At 40.9% G+C, this 18868-nt stretch overlaps 1 protein-coding gene across 1 annotated transcript; it reads left to right on the plus strand.

Moving 5' to 3' along the window:
• On the plus strand, positions 1 to 18788 carry LOC117405433 (cytidine and dCMP deaminase domain-containing protein 1-like). The gene is made up of 9 exons (XM_034008495.3): positions 1 to 306; positions 1026 to 1129; positions 2463 to 2640; positions 5060 to 5647; positions 6522 to 6571; positions 6949 to 7118; positions 14269 to 14458; positions 15320 to 15380; positions 16445 to 18788. The coding sequence occupies exons 1-9, from the start codon at positions 186 to 188 to the stop codon at positions 16522 to 16524; spliced, it is 1542 nt and encodes a 513-aa protein (XP_033864386.3). The 5' UTR covers positions 1 to 185; the 3' UTR covers positions 16525 to 18788.
• The last annotated feature ends 80 nt before the right edge of the window (positions 18789 to 18868 follow it).

Here is an 18868-nt window from a genome sequence, read left to right on the forward strand (position 1 = left end):
GCGCTTTTTGTTGAGCATCGACTCCAATCAAGGAGTTTGCTTTGGTCTTCGCTCTGTGATGACGTCATGCGTGGTCACGCTCACTGTCAAACGACAGGACAGAAGTTGTCACAGAGAGATTGCCGACAGAGGTCGATCAGCTGTGAATGTAAACAGGTTGAATAGTGTTGTTATTTTTGCAATTCATGGCTGCCAACAACAGCTTTCAAATGAAAATAGACCCAGAGGAAAACGACGGTAGAGATAATTCTTTCAATGTTGTTAGCAACCGGGAAGTCAGCACACAAACCGATCACAGTATGCAAGGTAAGTGTATGAACACAGTTGCTGCCTGCTGCTTGATTGAACACTAAACGTTCGCAATGTATCAATACTCTTGCCTAGTAAAAAAAACTGAAGGCACAAAAAACCGAGTAGACAAATAAAGCAATCGTGTACAAATCGCCAGTAAGGTTTTTACCAGTTACTGCGGTACTTACTGTGCTATGATGATACGGCTGTGGTGGACAAAATTAACTTTTTCGTTTTATCTGTACAGTTCTTTGAAATTGCACCTGCTGTGGAAAACGTCATCACATTCCATTGTAACGTGTGTGTTTTTGAGCTGCTACAAGGCCATTGTTAATGATATTGATAGCTCTTGCGATTGCCGATGTCAGTCTGTCGGTGGAACTCGAGACCTATCAGGTGCAGATGTACTGAAGTGAAACAGAATGAATGGTAGCTGTCAACCTCTTCAGTGTAAATAATAAAACCTGATCTGCCACTCTGGCACTTGTATAATTAACACACAAGGAGGAAACTGTTCAGCATTGGTAGCGGGTACCACTTCATAATTGTTGTATACGGTGCTTGATAAAGTATTGGGATAGATTAATAGATTGTCTCTGTATAGAAACACTGTCTATTACCCACACTATGATCTGTGTATTACTAAATTTTGGTCTATGGCCCATCAGGCTTTTCTGCAGATTTCTGTGAGTTTCATGCTATGCAGTATATTGTGTATTTAATTTTTCTTTCAGGTCACAGCCCAAGGCTTTCAAAAGTGAACTTGTTCACTTTGTTAAGTCTCTGGATGGAGCTTTTCCCAACGAAAAGAGCAGATAAAGAAAATGACAGACAACAGGTACCAGTTAGAAATATCTTACTTGGAGATGTTTCTAGATGATTAAAGAAAGCAATGTTGAAAATACAACTAGTGCTTTCCCACAGAGCCTCTTTTCTTGCCTGGCACCTCTTGATTTCTTTTTTTATTTTAAATGCTCAACAGCCCAACAGTACTCATTTACAGCGCAGTGAGTTATACAGTATTTACCACTATTAAACGCTGATTGACGTAGATACTGCCTAACAGTAAATGGTATATTTAATATATTTTCCAATGATCAAGATGAAGCACTACTAGCCTTTCATGAGTTTTACCTTTAGATACCTGGGTTTGAGTCATGCTGAGTTTGGTAGGCTCAACTTCGCACTATGTAGTGTGTTGTGTTTCTTATTCTACTGCAAAGCTTGCCTGCCTGTGTATTGGATATAAAGAAATGGATGAATTATAATTCTGATAAAACCGAGCCTGTAATTCTAGGCTATTGCAATCTCTTGGGAAGTCATTGCTTGTATTAGTTTGATTGCTGACCAGTGTGATCTCAAAACCAGATGTTAGACATCTTTGATTATGAATTAACCTTTGAAGCCCACATAAGAAATGTTCAGCAAACTTCATTTAACAATCTTACAAAGATTGTAAAAGTGGAGCCCTGCAGCAGTAAAATGCTGCTGCCATGTTTGAACCACATCATGAGGAAATTAGAACATTGCTATTGTTTAATTTGCATTGTTTGCCTGTGAGATACATATTTGAAGTCTAGTTACTTACCTAGAAGGCTGTGAATGGCTTGGCTCCACATTATTTGACAGAGCCGATCATTTCTTCCATTCTTGTGAGCAAAAGAAGCAGAGTTACTGGAGACTGCACAACCATCGTTTCATTGAGGGTTTAATATCCTTATTCCTTTTCTATGCCATGAAACAATTTAAGAAGGATGCATATTATTAATTGTCCGCCACACAGTTCAGGACAGGTTTTCCCAAATGACAATCTTGCTCCAGTGCTCCAGAGTATAATATAACAGTTGGTGCCAGATTGCTATATTTGTTTCCATAATTTGTTTCAAATTATTCAGAAAATGTGTGTCTGCACTCTGTTGTAGTGCATTGTGGAACCTGGCAGCCGGTTTAGTTTGCTTCGGGTAAATGATCGAACACACTGTATAGAGCTGCACGATTTTTATATAAAATGCCTTCAATGAAAAAGACACCAGCTGTAGATCGGAAGATCGGAAATATTTCTGCTAAAGATCGCTCTGTCCTGTACAAGAAGGGAACATGACTGTTTCTCTCCAGTCATTAAATACAGCAAGCTGATTTGCGGTTCTTATGAATGAATGCTGTTTCTCTAGGTGAAAAGAACTGGCCTGGTTATCGTTCACAATATGAAAATCACTGGATTGCACTGCTCTAGCTCGGAACTACATGCAGGCCAAATAGCTGTTATCAAACATGGATCTCGGCTGAAAGGCTGTGATCTTTACTTCTCCAGAAAGCCTTGCTCTTCTTGTCTGAAAATGGTTGTAAACGGTGAGTATTGTTATATTACGGTCCAACAAAGCTGCATGCTGATAAGCATTGAAAACTGTGTATGACAGGAGACACTTTATAATGGATTCCCACCTTTTAAAGGTGATCTCCCTTATACCTCTAGTGGCTGTATTGAAATAAAAAATATGCCTTTTTATTAAGATTCAACAGCGTTTCCAAACCTTTAAGCTCTTTTGTGATGCCTGTTCATTAATATCGACTACAACTTTGACAGGCTTACAGTCAGACATATTTTACAGTAGCTACCCCAGCACTCCCACTCACAATACCAAATATTCTGTTTGTAGAAGTGACAGCCTGATATGATGGCATAAAGCCACAGTACATTGATGTTGGTAACAAAGCAAACAAGCACATTGAAATCAAGAAGCAAATGTAATATGAACAATTGTGAAAGTCACAACCAGTTTTGCCTTTCATAAAACTAAGTGGAAAGAAGCAGAACTGGAACCATACAATGTTTTCAATATCCAGGCCATTTAATATAAGGAATTGCTGATTTGTCATATCCAAAAATGAACCGTATACCTGCACTCCAGGGAGTTTAAGATATTCATTTATTTTTAGATTTTGCTTGCTTGAAACCATCAGCCTCATTCACAAAACTTTGTGGCTTTAAGGAAGATTCTTTAAGAAAATATTCTCTTTGGTTCAACAGTGCTTTTACAATGAGAGTCTTAACAAAATGTTTCTTTAAACATTGCTTAACGTTTTGTTAATGGGGTCCAATGCCCCAGTGAATCATATTTACTATTCTGTAGGTGTAGCAGCAACACAAATCCATCAGATTCTAGATATCGACAAAACAGCAGCTCTGAAACAATGGCTCTGTAGAGCCTTTTCCTGCTACTCGAAATCAAATGCATAACTACATGCAGTTGTATAGGAAATGGTTAGTGTAGCAACAAGTTTGGCTTTAAATCGTGTGAACCGAACTGAAATTTTGTTTTAAGTACCAGAATTTAAAATGCAACTTTTTTTAAATTATATTTCAAGTGCCTGTTAATTTGTTTGCAACTAACCACATCTATTCTTGATCCTAATGTTGAAAAGTTGCTCAGCTTGTCAAATCTGTAATCTCTGTTGACAATACAAAGGAGAGCCATGCTGGCAGGAGTGATTCTGCTTTTCAGTTGTTATTTCACTTTAAAATAAACCTTTTCAGACGCTCCTGACCTTTTAAGGTTACTGTGCTGCCTCAGAGAACTTTTCTTAGAGGTGACTAAACAGATCCGTTTTCCACATTTAGTTTAATTACTGTACAGTAACAAAGAACACAATGGCTGCAATGTAAGGTCTTCTACACAAGTGAAAAGCTTAGATGTTTTTATAATCAATCAATCAATCAATTTTTATTTTATATTGCGCCTTTCATATTGGACCACCATCACAAAGCGCTTTACAAGATGCAGTAACAAGAAAATCCATAATACTTTAAATACAGAGAAATGCATAATACATGATATACAGTAAAAAAAAACAATGCATAATACATGATACATGCGAGGGCTCAGGACCAGAGGGGTGTAAGTGACATTTCCATGATTTTACAGGAAAGCAAAAATAAGATTTTGGTAGATTTTGATAGATTGTGTTTATTTACTTTTCAGCACTGTATTCACAATACCAATATTTTCTATTACAAAATCAATGGCTTAACAACAATTTTACATTTTAATCATCATAAACTACAAACAACACCTACAATTTAGCTTAAACCTCACATACATCTTTTTGGCACAAACAGGAACTGCCACCAACATATGCATTTTTTGTAATGAGAGGCGTATGTGAATAAGAAGAACATGTTTTTTTTCATATTTTAATCAGTACAAGCATTCAATTGCAGAAAATAACCACAAACTTATTATTCCAACGAACTATTTTTGTTATAATTCATGTAATTTTAATGTCATGTTGATTTCATTTTCAAGTGTCATTTTATAAGACAAGCTTTCACACTGTAAAATAAACACAGGCAAATCATCAGTGCTTTTCTTGTCTCAAATCCATTCACACATCTACAGTTATTATTATTATTATTTATTTCTTAGCAGATGCCCTTATCCAGGGCGACTTACAATTGTTACAAGATATCACATTATTTTTACATACAATTACCCATTTATACAGTTGGGTATTCACTGGAGCAATCTAGGTAAAGTACCTTGCTCAAGGGTACAGAGGCAGTGTCCCCCATCTGGGATTGAACCCACAATCCTCCGGTCAAGAGTCCAGATTCCTAACCGCTACTCCACACTGCTGCCCTACACTTTCAGTCCCAAACAGATGGAATATTAGGAATAGGCACTGTAAGACCCTGTTGGTCTCAAATTAATTAATAACATAATCGAAGCATGAATCCCATGAAGTCCAACTCTCTTTTTTCCATTTCTAGCTGGGGTAAACAAGATATCCTACTGGCCCGCTGATCCAGAAATGAGCCTCTTGCACAACGAGACGGTGAGCAGCAGCAGCAGCAGCCCCGACGCCAAGCTTGACGCCAACGCTGCGGAAAGGCTGAAGTCTAACAGCCGGCCTCACGTGTGCGTCCTCCTCCAGCCTCTAGCCTTCAACATGAACCAGTTTGTGGAGGAAACCTCCATGAAATGTGACTTCCTGCAAAAAATTGTGTGCCTGGACCCCACTTTCCAACTGGAAGAGTTCTTCATTGAGTACCGAAAGCAAAGGCTGAAGGACTACGAGAAGGTCTTCTTCATTTCCAACGAGGAGGCACACAAGGGCATCTTAATGAAAATGGGCTTGGAGAACTTCTGTGAGAACCCTTATTTCACCAGCTTACGACAGAACATGAAAGATCTGATCCTCCTTTTAGCCACAGTGGACTCCAGTGTACCTGACTCTGCAGGATATGGATTTCACTGCAGAGATACTCAGCTAGGTGATGAAGACCATGACCAAGGTTTATCACAGGGCATTGCCAGGCACTGCATGGTACAGGCCAAACTGCTGGCATACCGAACTGGTGAGATACCTTTTAATTGCTATATTTTTTTTTGGTGGGGGGGGAGGGGGTATATAAAAAAAAATCTGTCCTTTTCTGAAAGAGCCCAAATGTAATATGTTTTCTTAATTTGTGTAATTTTCTTCAATTGTATAACATAGTTCTGGGTAAATATGCAACGCCCAAAATTTAGGTTAAAAAATAATGAACAAAGACAATAAAGAATGTTTTTTGTTTTTCAAAGTCTGTTTGTCATGAATAAAATCAAGTTTGATATTCCTGAAACTGATCTGGACTGTTGATGGTTTCATTAACAACAGTAAGGAACAGTTTGATAAATTTCAAGTCTTCTTTTATTCAGTAAAACAAACTCTCCATCTTGCGAAAAGTGACATTGTGCTCCAAACTTACAGTAATCTACATTTGCTTTAATATTGTTTGTCCTGTAACTTTAAACTAAATAAACAGACCTTTTCAACACATCTTAGTAATAGGAAAGTAGAAAATCCAGTCCATTGAGACCTAAATAAAGAGACTTTCTTTTGTGTACACCTTGCACTGGAATTACTTTAGTCTTGATGGCATACTGAATCCTGTCTAATCGTATAAGTCATGCTCAAAGCTAATAATGATTACATTTTGATAAAACGGAAGCACAGGTAGACCATGCTTTCTTAAAGCTTGTATTGGGTTGATTTGTCCAAAACAGCCCCATCCCTTTCTTGTATGTTTCTCATTCAGTATCACAGTAAACAAGTGGAGGTTTAAATAGGTGAACCTAATATTTGGTGTATCTAAATAAGATCAGGTTTATCTAAATAAGCTCATGGTGAAAGCAGGAGTGGCTCCAACTGCTTACTCATAACTTACTCATAATTGTAACTTTGCCTTGCAGAGGACCCTAAGACAGGAGTAGGTGCTGTAATTTGGGCAGAAGGGAAGTCTGTAAGTATTGAGGGAGCATCAGTATACTGTAACTCCCCTTTAATGAGTGTTCACAATTAACTTTAGGTCATTTTGCTGTGTCTGTTTCATCTAATTTAAATGGCTGCTAATACTACAGCGACCCCTGTAGATTGTCCGGGCGCCTGCGGGCTTGCCTGTGCAGAGTGAAAAGAAGCGGTCGGCTGACGGCACACGTTTCGGAGGACAGCGTGTGTTCATCTTCGCCGCTCCCAAGTCCGCGCTGGGGTGGTAGCAGTGAGTTGAGCCTAAATACAATTGGCTATTTCAAAATTGGGAGAAAAAATGGGGGAAAATCAATTGGCGACTACTAAATAAAAAAAAAAGAAACATGAATGTGTGTGGTTGTTTTTTTCCAGAGTAACTGCGATGGGACAGGGGCCATGTATTTGATTGGCTGCGGTTACAATGCCTACCCAGTGGGCTCAGAATACGCAGACTTTCCTCAAATGGATGATAGACAGAAAGACAGAGAAATCCGGAAGTTCAGATACATCATCCACGCTGAACAGAATGCCATAACATTCCGGTAGGTGTGCTGTCCTAACTACATCCCTTACATGCCTTTGTCACCACAGCACACTGTGCCCTGAAACATGCGTTGACATACACATTGACACGCAGGTTTTTTGGGTAGTGCTTAATAATTTGATGATCGGTGCTGATCTGAGCATTAAGCCCAGCATACACAATGTTTCCATGCTTATGCTAAATGCTGGAATATGTTTCCCAGAGTAACCTTGATTCTACTTTAAGAAACTTAAAGTATTTGGCCAATCAGGAGAGACTCTTTTAACATTTGACTCATCGATGAAGTGGCTATGTAAGATGGTAAATTGTACTGAAGATGGCATGGTTTGGACAGTGGCTAAAATACATTGTCTTTATTGATATCTAAGCTGACAGGCCATGTCTGTTCAACTTGAAAAGCAGGGAATACCATAGTTTTAATTTAATGCGCTGCTTGAAAATGTTTCCCAAATATGTTTCCTTATGTAATCTGGGCTTAGACGGGCTAGTAATGGCATCTGCTGGTAAGAACAGCAGATATATCACAGCTATGATGTATCTAATAGTTTTAAACTATTACAGAGGGCCTCACAGTGCAAGATTGAGCTTTTCAAGCTACTGATAGATTCATGTTTTATTATCTTGTATTTAATCAATGTTTTTATCATTCTTTAAAAAAACAAATATCAGTTTTCCAAGGTGTTAAATAAAGTAACACTCCAAATGAACACTATTCATTTGCAAAATAACTTGACATCAACAGAAAGGTGATTGTGTTAATTAAACATATTTTACTTATTATAATCTACTGTGATAATGAGAGGAATGAGTACAACGTGGCCTGTGTTTGCTTAGGTGGATTTTATATAGTTTATTTTAAAGTGTGTTTCACCATAAGTGTTTTCTGTTTTTGTGTGATATATTATGTGTCATACAATTCATAGCTATAACTATTGAAGAATAAAGATTTAAAAAAATAAAACATGTGTGAAAAAACAATACTTGACTGGTTGTGAGTAAAAACTTGAAAAAGTGTGTAGATAACCACTGATGAAATAGTTACGAGACTGGGTATGGGTGTGCTTTAAGGGCTCAGACTTTCGTTTTTGAGATAATGAAAGCAGAGCTGGTGAAACTTTGCCTTGTAATTTGTTTCCAGAAAGTTTATTCAAAATACTCCAGATGGTGCCAAAAAAAAAAAAAATGTTGGCAACAGTTTTTTTTGGGGTTAGGTGCCATTGGTGCCTGTAACACAAAAAATGCTGCCCCGCCCTTTAACAATATTTGTCAGTATTTATAAAAGTCCTATGACGTCTGTCTTTTACATTTTTTTTTTTTTAATAAAGACGGAATATCGCATGTTTCAAACTGATAAACTAATCTCTCATCAGCCACAAATGCAGGCACAGCAATTCAAGATGTTACCACAGTGAAAAACAGTAAATGTATTGAAAGTTTTGTACTAAAGCAGGGTCAGCTGTTGCAGGGAAAACAGTTTATTTCTTAAACTGAATATTTGAAGAGCAGTGACAGCAGAAAGCTTTGAAATACTTGGGCTCAGAATACGCAGACTTTCCTCAAATGGATGATAGACAGAAAGACAGAGAAATCCGGAAGTTTAGATACATCATTGTGACTGAGCTCTGTTGTTGAGTGGCGTGTGTGGTGACGTCACGGACCAGGAAGTACCAGAAACAAAACAATGGATGGGCGGGTGAAGCTGAACGCTACGGCGCTCAGCGTATTTATTAAATAATAAACAAAAGATTTAAACAAACAACAAAACAACAAACAAAAAGGCATGTTGGCCAAACAAACAAACAAATAAGTATCGTGCTTATGTAAACCAGCACGCTTAGCAGTTATTTTTAAGTTCAGTTTTCGCTCTCTCCTCGCTGTCTCGTACACTCCTCTGTACACGCTCTCCCCAGCACGGACAGCTGCAGATTCTTATACTCTGGCCGAGGGGTTAACTAGCTGTTAATTATCTTATTACCCCTCGGCCACAGTCTGCACGAGTTTAGTAAGTATGCGTGACTGTCAGCTAGTTAAATAATCAGTAGCTGATCAGCCACGCATCCTCATAAGATTTTTAAAATATAAATACAAATAACAAAATCGGCTTTCGCCATAATAAACAAATCATAATAAATAAATAAACAAAGGGGCAGGACACTCCGCCACACATGCCCCCCCTTGTGCGCAGCACACATGGTCTTTTCATCCACCTCCCCCCTTAGTCCCCAAAGTCCTGGCTAGAAGTCCAGGGGAAGCAAGGTGTCTCCGGGGGCGGCCATGGAGGGATGTCCTCCTCCCATCCAAACAGCTGTAGCTTCCCGGTGGAACACGCACAGGCTGGCTCCTCCGGCCAAGGAAATTTTGGGGGTGGTCTCCAGACCTGCCCCCCTTTCTTCATGGCCAGCAGCTCCCCTCCGTGGGGCTCTGGCCACCCGTTCTCCTGCAGCGAAATTGCTGCGGGGGGAACTGGTCTCCTGACCTCCCCCCCCTACTTCGTGGCCGGCAGCTCCCCTCCGTGGGGCTCCAACCACAATTTCTCCTGCTGCGAAAGTGCGGCTGGGGGAGCTGTTCTCCTGACCTCCCCCCCCTTCTTTGTGGCTGGCAGCTCCCCTTCATGGGGCTCCAGCCACAGTATTTCCTGCCGCATGGCAGGACTGGTAGCGACCCCAGGCGAAGCAAGACCCTCGGGAGGCGACGGCAGCAGCAGCGGACTCTCGGGAGGCAACGGCAGCAGCAGCGGACTCTCGGGAGGCAACGGCAGCAGCAACAGCAGCGGACCCTTGGGAGGCGAACTCAGGAGGGGAGCCTCTGGCCATGGAGGCGGCAGCGGGAGCTCCACTTCTCCCTCGTACCCTGTAACTGGTGGCTCTCCAGGCGATGCGGAGCAACAGGCAGCCCCAGGCAATGCAGAGCAACAGGCAGCCCCAGGCGATGCGGAGCAACAGGCAGCCCCAGGCGATGCGGAGCAACAGGCAGCCCCAGGCGATGCGGAGCAACAGGCAGCCCCAGGCGATGCGGAGCAACAGGCAGCCCCAGGCGATGCGGGTCAGGCATCCTTGGTTGGTGCGAGGCAGGCATCCTTGGTTGGTGCTAGGCAGGCATCCTTGGGCGGTGCGAGGCAGGCATCCTTGGGCGGTGCGAGGCAGGCATCCCTGGGCAGAGCGAGGCAGGGCAGGAGCAGTCCTTCCCATGACGGTGGAGGTGGAACCAGCAGGTATTCACCCTCTGCTGGTGGAGGTGGGAGCGGCAAGCAGTCCTCCCATGGTGGTTGAGGCGGAACCAGCAGGCATTCACCCTCTGCTGGTGGAGCTGGGAGCGGAAAGCTGTTCTCCCACAGCAGTTGAGACAGAACCAGCAGGTATTCACCCTCTGCTGGTGGAGCTGGGAGGGGCAAGCAGTCCTCCCACGGCGGCTGAGGCGGAACCAGCAGACATTCACCCTCTGCTGGTGGAAGCGGAGGTGAAACCAGCAGGTATTCACCCTCTGCTGGTGGAGGTGGCGGAGGCAGAGGCAGCTCCCGCTGCTCTGCTCCTGCTGGTGGAAGCGGCGGAGACAGAGGCAGCTCCCGCTGCTCTGCTCCTGGCGGTGGAGGTGGGAACAGCGTGTAGTCTCCTCCTGTTGCAGGGAACTAGTGCTTCTCCTTCTCCTCCTCTTCCTGGAGAATGGGGCAGTTGACCACGAAGTGGCCCCACTCCCCACAGGCAGTGCACCAGTTCACGGCCTCAAGTGTGCTGAGGTATGCTTCCCAGCTGCCCTTCGGTCGTCCCTCCTCCTCCTCTCCAGGGCGGAGGCAGTTGACAACGGAGTGACCCCCCTTCCCGCAGGATGGGCACCAATTTGAGGCCTCAACCAGGCGAAGGTAGCCATCCCAGCGTCCACTCTTGAGCTTCCCTCTCTTGGGCTCTTGACGCTCGGGCTCCACCTTCATGGGCGCTGGATGCACGGGCTCCCCCCTTCCGGGCGCTGGATGCACGGGCTCCCCCCTTCCAGGCGCTGGATGCACGGGCTCCCCCCTTCCGGGCGCTGGATGCACGGGCTCCCCCCTTCTGGGCGCTGGATGCACGGGCTCCCCCCTTCCGGGCGCTGGAGCCGGCTTCCTCGCCTTCTTGGCACCGCCCCTCCTTCCCGTCTTCGGGACCAGCAGTTCCACCTCCTGCCATGGAGGGGGTTGGTCAGGTGCTTTGTGCCCGACCTTGCCGATGGCAAAGCACCACTCCTCCCCTTTGAGGCAGGTTTCCTGATCCACCTGCGGCGATGGTATGGCCTTCAGATGGATCCACTCCTCCGTGGTCTCCACCTCACCTCGATCAAAGGCCTGCACAAAGAGGGGGTCTTCATATGGGCACACATCAGGGAGGTGCCCATACTCCAGGCAGGCAAGGCACCATGTAGCCCCTCCTTCCTTCAACTCCCTCTGATGCTCATGCCACCTCTCCATGTACTCCTCCACTTTATCCATTTTATTCTGTTTTTTTTTCCTAAACAAAAAAAACACTATGTTTGAAAAAAAGAACAAAAAAAACGCACTTTGCTGTTCCTGGCCCGGCTCCTGGAGGCGTTGTTTATCCCACTTCTCTGACACCATATGTGACCGAGCGCTGTTGTTGAGTGGCGTGTGTGGTGACGTCACGGACCAGGAAGTACCAGAAACAAAATAATGGATGGGCGGGTGAAGCTGAACGCTACGGCGCTCAGCGTATTTATTAAATAATAAACAAAAGATTTAAACAAACAACAAAACAACAAACAAAAAGGCGCGTTGGCCAAACAAATAAACAAATAAGTATCGTGCTTGTGTAAACCAGCACGCTTAGCAGTTATTTTTAAGTTCAGTTTTAGCTCTCTCCTCGCTCTCTCGTACACTCCTCTGTACACGCTCTCCCCAGCACGGACAGCTGCAGGTTCTTATACTCTGGCCGAGGGGTTAACTAGCTGTTAATTATCTTATTACCCCTCGGCCACAGTCTGCACGAGTTTAGTAAGTATGCGTGACCCGCAGCTAGTTAAATAATCAGTAGCTGATCAGCCACGCATCCTCATGAGATTTTTTAAATATAAATACAAATAACAAAATCGGCTTTCGTCGTAAAAAGCAAATCATAATAAATAAATAAACAAAGGGGCAGGACACTCCGCCACAATCATCCACGCTGAACAGAATGCCATAACGTTCCGGTAGGTGTGCTGTCCTAACTACATCCCTTACATGCCTTTGTCACCACAGCACACTGTGCCCTGAAACATGCATTGACATACACATTGACACGCAGGTTTTTTGGGTAGTGCTTAATAATTTGATGATCGGTGCTGATCTGAGCATTAAGCCCAGCATACACAATGTTTCCATGCTTATGCTAAATGCTGGAATATGTTTCCCAGAGTAACCTTGATTCTACTTTAAGAAACTTAAAGTATTTGGCCAATCAGGAGAGACTCTTTTAACATTTGACTCATCGATGAAGTGGCTATGTAAGATGGTAAATTGTACTGAAGATGGCATGGTTTGGACAGTGGCTAAAATACATTGTCTTTATTGATATCTAAGCTGACAGGCCATGTCTGTTCAACTTGAAAAGCAGGGAATACCATAGTTTTAATTTAATGCGCTGCTTGAAAATGTTTCCCAAATATGTTTCCTTATGTAATCTGGGCTTAGACGGGCTAGTAATGGCATCTGCTGGTAAGAACAGCAGATATATCACAGCTATGATGTATCTAATAGTTTTAAACTATTACAGAGGGCCTCACAGTGCAAGATTGAGCTTTTCAAGCTACTGATAGATTCATGTTTTATTATCTTGTATTTAATCAATGTTTTTATCATTCTTTAAAAAAACAAATATCAGTTTTCCAAGGTGTTAAATAAAGTAACACTCCAAATGAACACTATTCATTTGCAAAATAACTTGACATCAACAGAAAGGTGATTGTGTTAATTAAACATATTTTACCATAAGTGTTTACCGTTATTGTGTGATATATTATGTGTCATACAATTCATAGCTATAACTGTTGAAGAATCAAGATTTAAAAAATAAAAAACAATACTTGACTGGTTGTGAGCAATTCTTGAAAAAGTGTGTAGATAACCACTGATGAAATAGTGACGGGACTGGGTATGGGTGTGCTTTAAGGGCTCAGACTTTCGTTTTTGAGATAATGAAAGCAGAGTCTTCAGAACTGAGCTGGTGAAACTTTGCCTTGTAATTTGTTTCCAGAAAGTTTATTCAAAATACTCCAGATGGTGCCAGAAAAAAAAAAAAAAAGAAAGTTGGCAACAGTTTTTTGGGGTTAGGTGCCATTGGTGCCTGTAACACATAAAATGCTGCCCCTCCCTTTTAAAAATATTTGTCAGTATTTATAAAAGTCCTATGATGTCTGTCTTTTAACATTTTTTTTTTTAAATAAAGACGGAATATTGCATGTTTCAAACTGATAAACTGATCTCTCTTCAGCCAAAAATACAGGCACGGCAATTCAAGATGTTACCACAGTGAAAAACAGTAAATGTATTGAAAGTTTTGTACTAAAGCAGGGTCAGCTGTTGCAGGGAAAACAGTTTATTTCTTAAACTGAATATTTGAAGAACAGTGACAGCAGAAAGCTTTGAAATACTTGGGACTGTAATTAGAACTTGTACACCTACGATAACTAGAACAATGCGTTGAAGCAACTGCAGCTTACTTGATTGAATTAGAAAAACTGCCATTCACTAAATTTAACTCTCAGATTGTGGTAATGAAAAAGAATTGTGTGGAAATATGTCAAATATTTGACAGTGTGCTTGCACCAGCTGCAGAGATGAACCCCTTATCAGAATAAGGCAACCAACAAGTGAGTACAGACATTAAGTTTCTGTTTTAGTATCACTTTATTTAATGTCTTAACAAGTTGTTGTATTTTAAGCAGTTGAATCTGATGCCAACCAACTTGCTCCTAAAGTGGCACTCAACAACTGGATTTGGTGACCAATCTTTTTGACCTTGGAGCTATTTGCTCCAAAGGCAAAAGGTTTGTCAGGATCCCAGAACTGTATATGAATATAGAGCATGCAAGCCAGTGGTGGATTCTAGATATTTATGGCATATGCAGTGTAAATTCTATAGTACAAGGTACTGTAGTACACTGACGGTATTTTATGTGTTTTTCAGGTGTAAGGAAATCCAAGAGGATGAGAAAACAATGATTTTTGTAACCAAATGCCCATGCGATGAATGTGTGCCTTTAATTAAGGGAGCTGGAATTAAACAGATCTACACAGGAGATCTGGATTCTAAGAAAGTAAAGGCTGACATATCATACCTGAAATTTGGCAGCCTGCAGTGTGTTCACAAGTTTACAGTAAGTTTAAAAAAATAAACGAAATGCAAGTTCAAATATTTATTATCCATTCTTGTGAGCCAATTGTAGTACTGGAAACTTATATGAGAGAGCAGTAACCAATGTGGTTGGATAAGGGCATGACTCAGCAGGCAGTCAGAACAGATTTATTATGCATTATTAAACTCTCAGATGAAAATCCCAATTGGCAAATGCAGGGTCACATGGCCAAAACATGGTCTGTCGTCGAGTGGTAAATAATACCCTCCACAGCAAACAGGAAGTATCACTTGCGTTCGATTCAGGTACACATTACATTACTACAAAGGAGAAAGCTATGACATATTTGTAAAATGTATATTTTTATATTATGATATATTCTTGAAATTTAAGGAAGCATTTGTCTATTGAGGATTCTCATAAAATAATTATAACTAAATAATTAAATAGCTAAGTAAATAAAGTGTTTTTGGAACTTGCATCCCTCACCTTGACTGTAAATACAAAATTAGAACTATCGGTACCATGAAAAAGCACATCCACCTTAGTTACATGTTAATATGAGACTCTCAATAACTTGCAAAGAATGTCCTAACCATGTTTCATCACAGCTGGATAAGCTCACAATGCACAGCATGTGAAAATGTACTGGTTATGCTACATACATAAAGACAGATAGACAGGCACCTCCTTATATACCAAATTTATGATATTCCCAATAACGTGCTAATAGGTATTTTATATATTTATATATACAGTATATAAAGCTATATGCTTCTCCAGTAAGTGATAATATAGCTGAAGTGCATCATTCAGAATGAGTAGAACCAGGGCACAACTATGACATACCTGTGGATTAACATGTTTTCTCTTCTTTTACAGTGGCAGAAGACTCCCGAGGCCAGCTCTGTTACAGAACAGCACACCTCCACTGTCAAAGCTAGTGAGTTTTTTGGTTTTATCTTGAAACTTGTTTTAAGCCTTGGCTCACATAGTTTTGCAGTCTTACTGGGAGGTATTCCACTCCATTCACAGGGACCCATAGTGAAGAGGTATAAGGTGGGTGGTCACAGTCCTCGGCAGCTGTCAAATTTCTATACCCATCCTGAGTTGTAGACCAGTCAATAGTAACTATTGTCTGTGATGACTCGCTTTGAGTAGGCAGCCCAGGACAGAGATGCACAAACTAGTCAGGCATCCACAATAACACGACTTCCAAGCTCTGATAAATCTTGCTTCCATCCATTTTAAAACCAGCTGAGTTACACCTATTTTCTAATGTGCTATAGTTATCGGATTTATTTTAATAAAAACATGCTTTATTAAACCACACTTTCTGTAAATAAACCTGTTCCATATTTCCGTTTTCTGTCTTAAATGACATTTATTTTCATACTGCATGTTCCTTAACTGGGATGTTTAACCTATTTTACTGTTAAGGGGCATTTTCATATAATTTAACAAGACGAGAAAGTGGAAAATTCATCCCAATGGGTCTACTTTAGTTCTAAATACATAATAATGTGGGCATGCATACAGTGGCTACAGTTTACCCCTGTCTGAAGGATCATGTATCTCAAGACACACTCCTCTACGCCACCTGAATTATTGTTATTATTTTATTTATTTGGGGTTTAGAAACACTTATTTGTTACAGTCTGTGATTCATACTGAAGAAACTCGGGCACTACAGTATCCGGGGAAATGCTGATACCATTTGAGGGACCATGGAGCTTGTTGAGCCGAGTTTGCATTTCTTGAGCCCTTTGTGAACATTCTGTTTCATCTTAGGGGAACAGGGTATATTAAATGTACACAATTAATAGCAACAGGCATCTTGTTTGATATTTGACACTGCAGACGCAGACTTGCAGACTAAGAATCTTGTTGAATATTTGGTAGGCCGAGTAATATAAAATGATATTCATTAGAAACTGTATTTCGTAACTGACAGATGAATTTGTAGTGAGTTCTACTAATAAAACCCTTTTGTTTTGTTTTTTGTAGATGGCTTCTTTGGGAAGCATCACAGAGACTTTGAGGAGGAACTCCAGACAAGCAAAAGGTCATGCGTTCAGGAAAAATGACAAGGCCTGGGTGCTGTTGTGGGTGCGTGAGAAACACAGTACAGTCACACCCGGGAAAACTAAAAATATTTTTTGTTGTCTGTTTTACTTGTGTGTATTTTAAACTAAATAGTAGTGGTTCATTTGAATATTTAATGCACTAGAGATATATTTTTATTTATGTATTTATTAATTTATTATTAATTTATTTGCTTGCTTCCGTCCTAGCAATATATTACAATTTGAACTCCTGTATTTGCACAAAGAGACTGAAGCCCTCTTTACCAGTGATGTTTACTCTAATACATTTACCATTGCTTTTGGTGTTTTTTTTTTTCCTGCAGTTCTCCCAGTATTTCATTTTTCTCTCTTTTAGTTTCACAAGCGATTTCTTACCAAGTGGGAATTTGCTACCTCACCATCATTGTAAACCCGGGCCGTTATTTCTGAGAGATGATGCTTCCACAATTACATGTGTGAGGCATACATCCCCCACCACGGCTGTAATTGACATCATTAGAGCTATCAAGGCCTTTCAATGCATTTCCACCATTCTTTAATTAACTTATTTTATTTTTACAACACTAGAACCAAACAACCAAGTAATATAATCCTAGTTCTCCTAAGCACTCTCAATGTGCGTGTTTCTCATTTTGTAACATTAAGATGATTTTTTTTTTAAACTTTTCAAAAAAATAGAAGATAATTAAAGATGGAGGAAATGCTTTGAAAATGTCATGAAAAAGCAGATCAAGGTGCTCCCGAGTGACGCATACGGTAAAGGCGCTCCGCGTGGCGTGCAGGATGCGCTCTATAGCCTGGGTGTCGCCGGTTCGAGTCCAGGCTATTCCACAGCCGACCGTGGATGGGAGCTCCCAGGGGGCGATGCACAATTGACCGAGCGTCGCCCGGGGGAGGGAGGGTTAGGTCGGCCAGGGTGTCCTCGGCTCACCGCACACCAGCGACCCCTGTAGTCTGGCCGGGCGCCTGTGAGCTTGCCTGTAAGCTGCCCGAGAGCTGCGTTGTCCTCCGACGTTGTAGCTCTTGGGTGGCTGCATGGTGAGTCTGCAGTGTGAAAAAAAAGCGGTCGGCTGACGGCACACGCTTCGGAGGACAGCGTGTGTTCGTCTTCGCCCTCCCAAGTAAGCGCAGGGGTGGTAGCGGTGAGCTGAGCCTAAAAAATAATTGGCCATTCCAAATTGGGAGAAAATAATAAAAAATAATTGGCAACGACTAAATTAAAATAAAAAAAGCAGATCATGACCTACATCCACAGGTTACAGAAATGTGAGCATGACAGAGAGATCATGACCTACATCGAAAGGTTATAGAAATGTGAGCATGACAGAGCTACAGACTAATATAGATCAAGGTAACTGTAGGTGTGTGGCATACGCACATGCTTAGGGAATTTCTTAGTCATGTTGGGAGAGGTCCACTGTGTTGTATTAATCGGTGTAATCTGTGACCACTCCTTGATAACCTAGTTGGCTCACAAAGTTTCTGTTGATACTGTTGAAAGAAATGGTAAAACACTCTGAACAATGCTTTGGATTGTTCAGCTGTACTGGCTGATTATGGTAGAAAGTTCCAGGTATCAATGGATTCGTACTGTGCTGTATGTAAAGAAAGATTCCAATGATGGGACATAGATGGTATATTACTTATTTTTAAAGTCATAATTGTAAAAGACAAATAAAAAATAAAAAAAACTGCAGTTATTCCAAAACAATAAATAAATAACATATTCGTATGCACGTACTGAAAGTTGTCATAGTTTTGTCGGGTTAAATGTAATTTTGAAACAACATTGTATAAAACAAGGGTTAAGATTTTCAGGTTTTAATTTTTTATTTAAATGATCATTGGTAAAGAAAGTATCCTTGATTTATAATAACTACACAACTTTAACAAAGTTAATGTCCAGTAGTACATAAAACTATATTTTAACGCTATTTTGGGGTGAAACCCTAATTTTAAAAATGCAAAAAATCTGGACACAGTACATTATGTATGTCACCAGACATGCTAATCCATTGTTTATTGAGCAGTTGCAAAGATTTATGTGTAATGTGATAGTGGTACTGTACATTTATATATTTTACAGCTGTCTGAGGGTCTGTATGATGATTTTTTTTTTTTTAAGCCAGAAGTTATCCCTCTGTATATAGCACAGATTGCAAGAATACTGCTTTTATAGTGTACTGTCGAAACTGTGTGAACAAATAATTACATATACTATTTCAAAATTGTGGTTATTTTTATTAAAAACAACTGTTTCATTGTCTTGTGTTTTTTTTCTGTTATTCCTTCTGTCATACTTCTGTTACTGAAACATTCGGTTGAAATCATATTTTAGCATTCT

Source organism: Acipenser ruthenus, chromosome 9 (genome assembly GCF_902713425.1).
Source record: "Acipenser ruthenus chromosome 9, fAciRut3.2 maternal haplotype, whole genome shotgun sequence".
NCBI lineage: Eukaryota > Metazoa > Chordata > Actinopteri > Acipenseriformes > Acipenseridae > Acipenser > Acipenser ruthenus.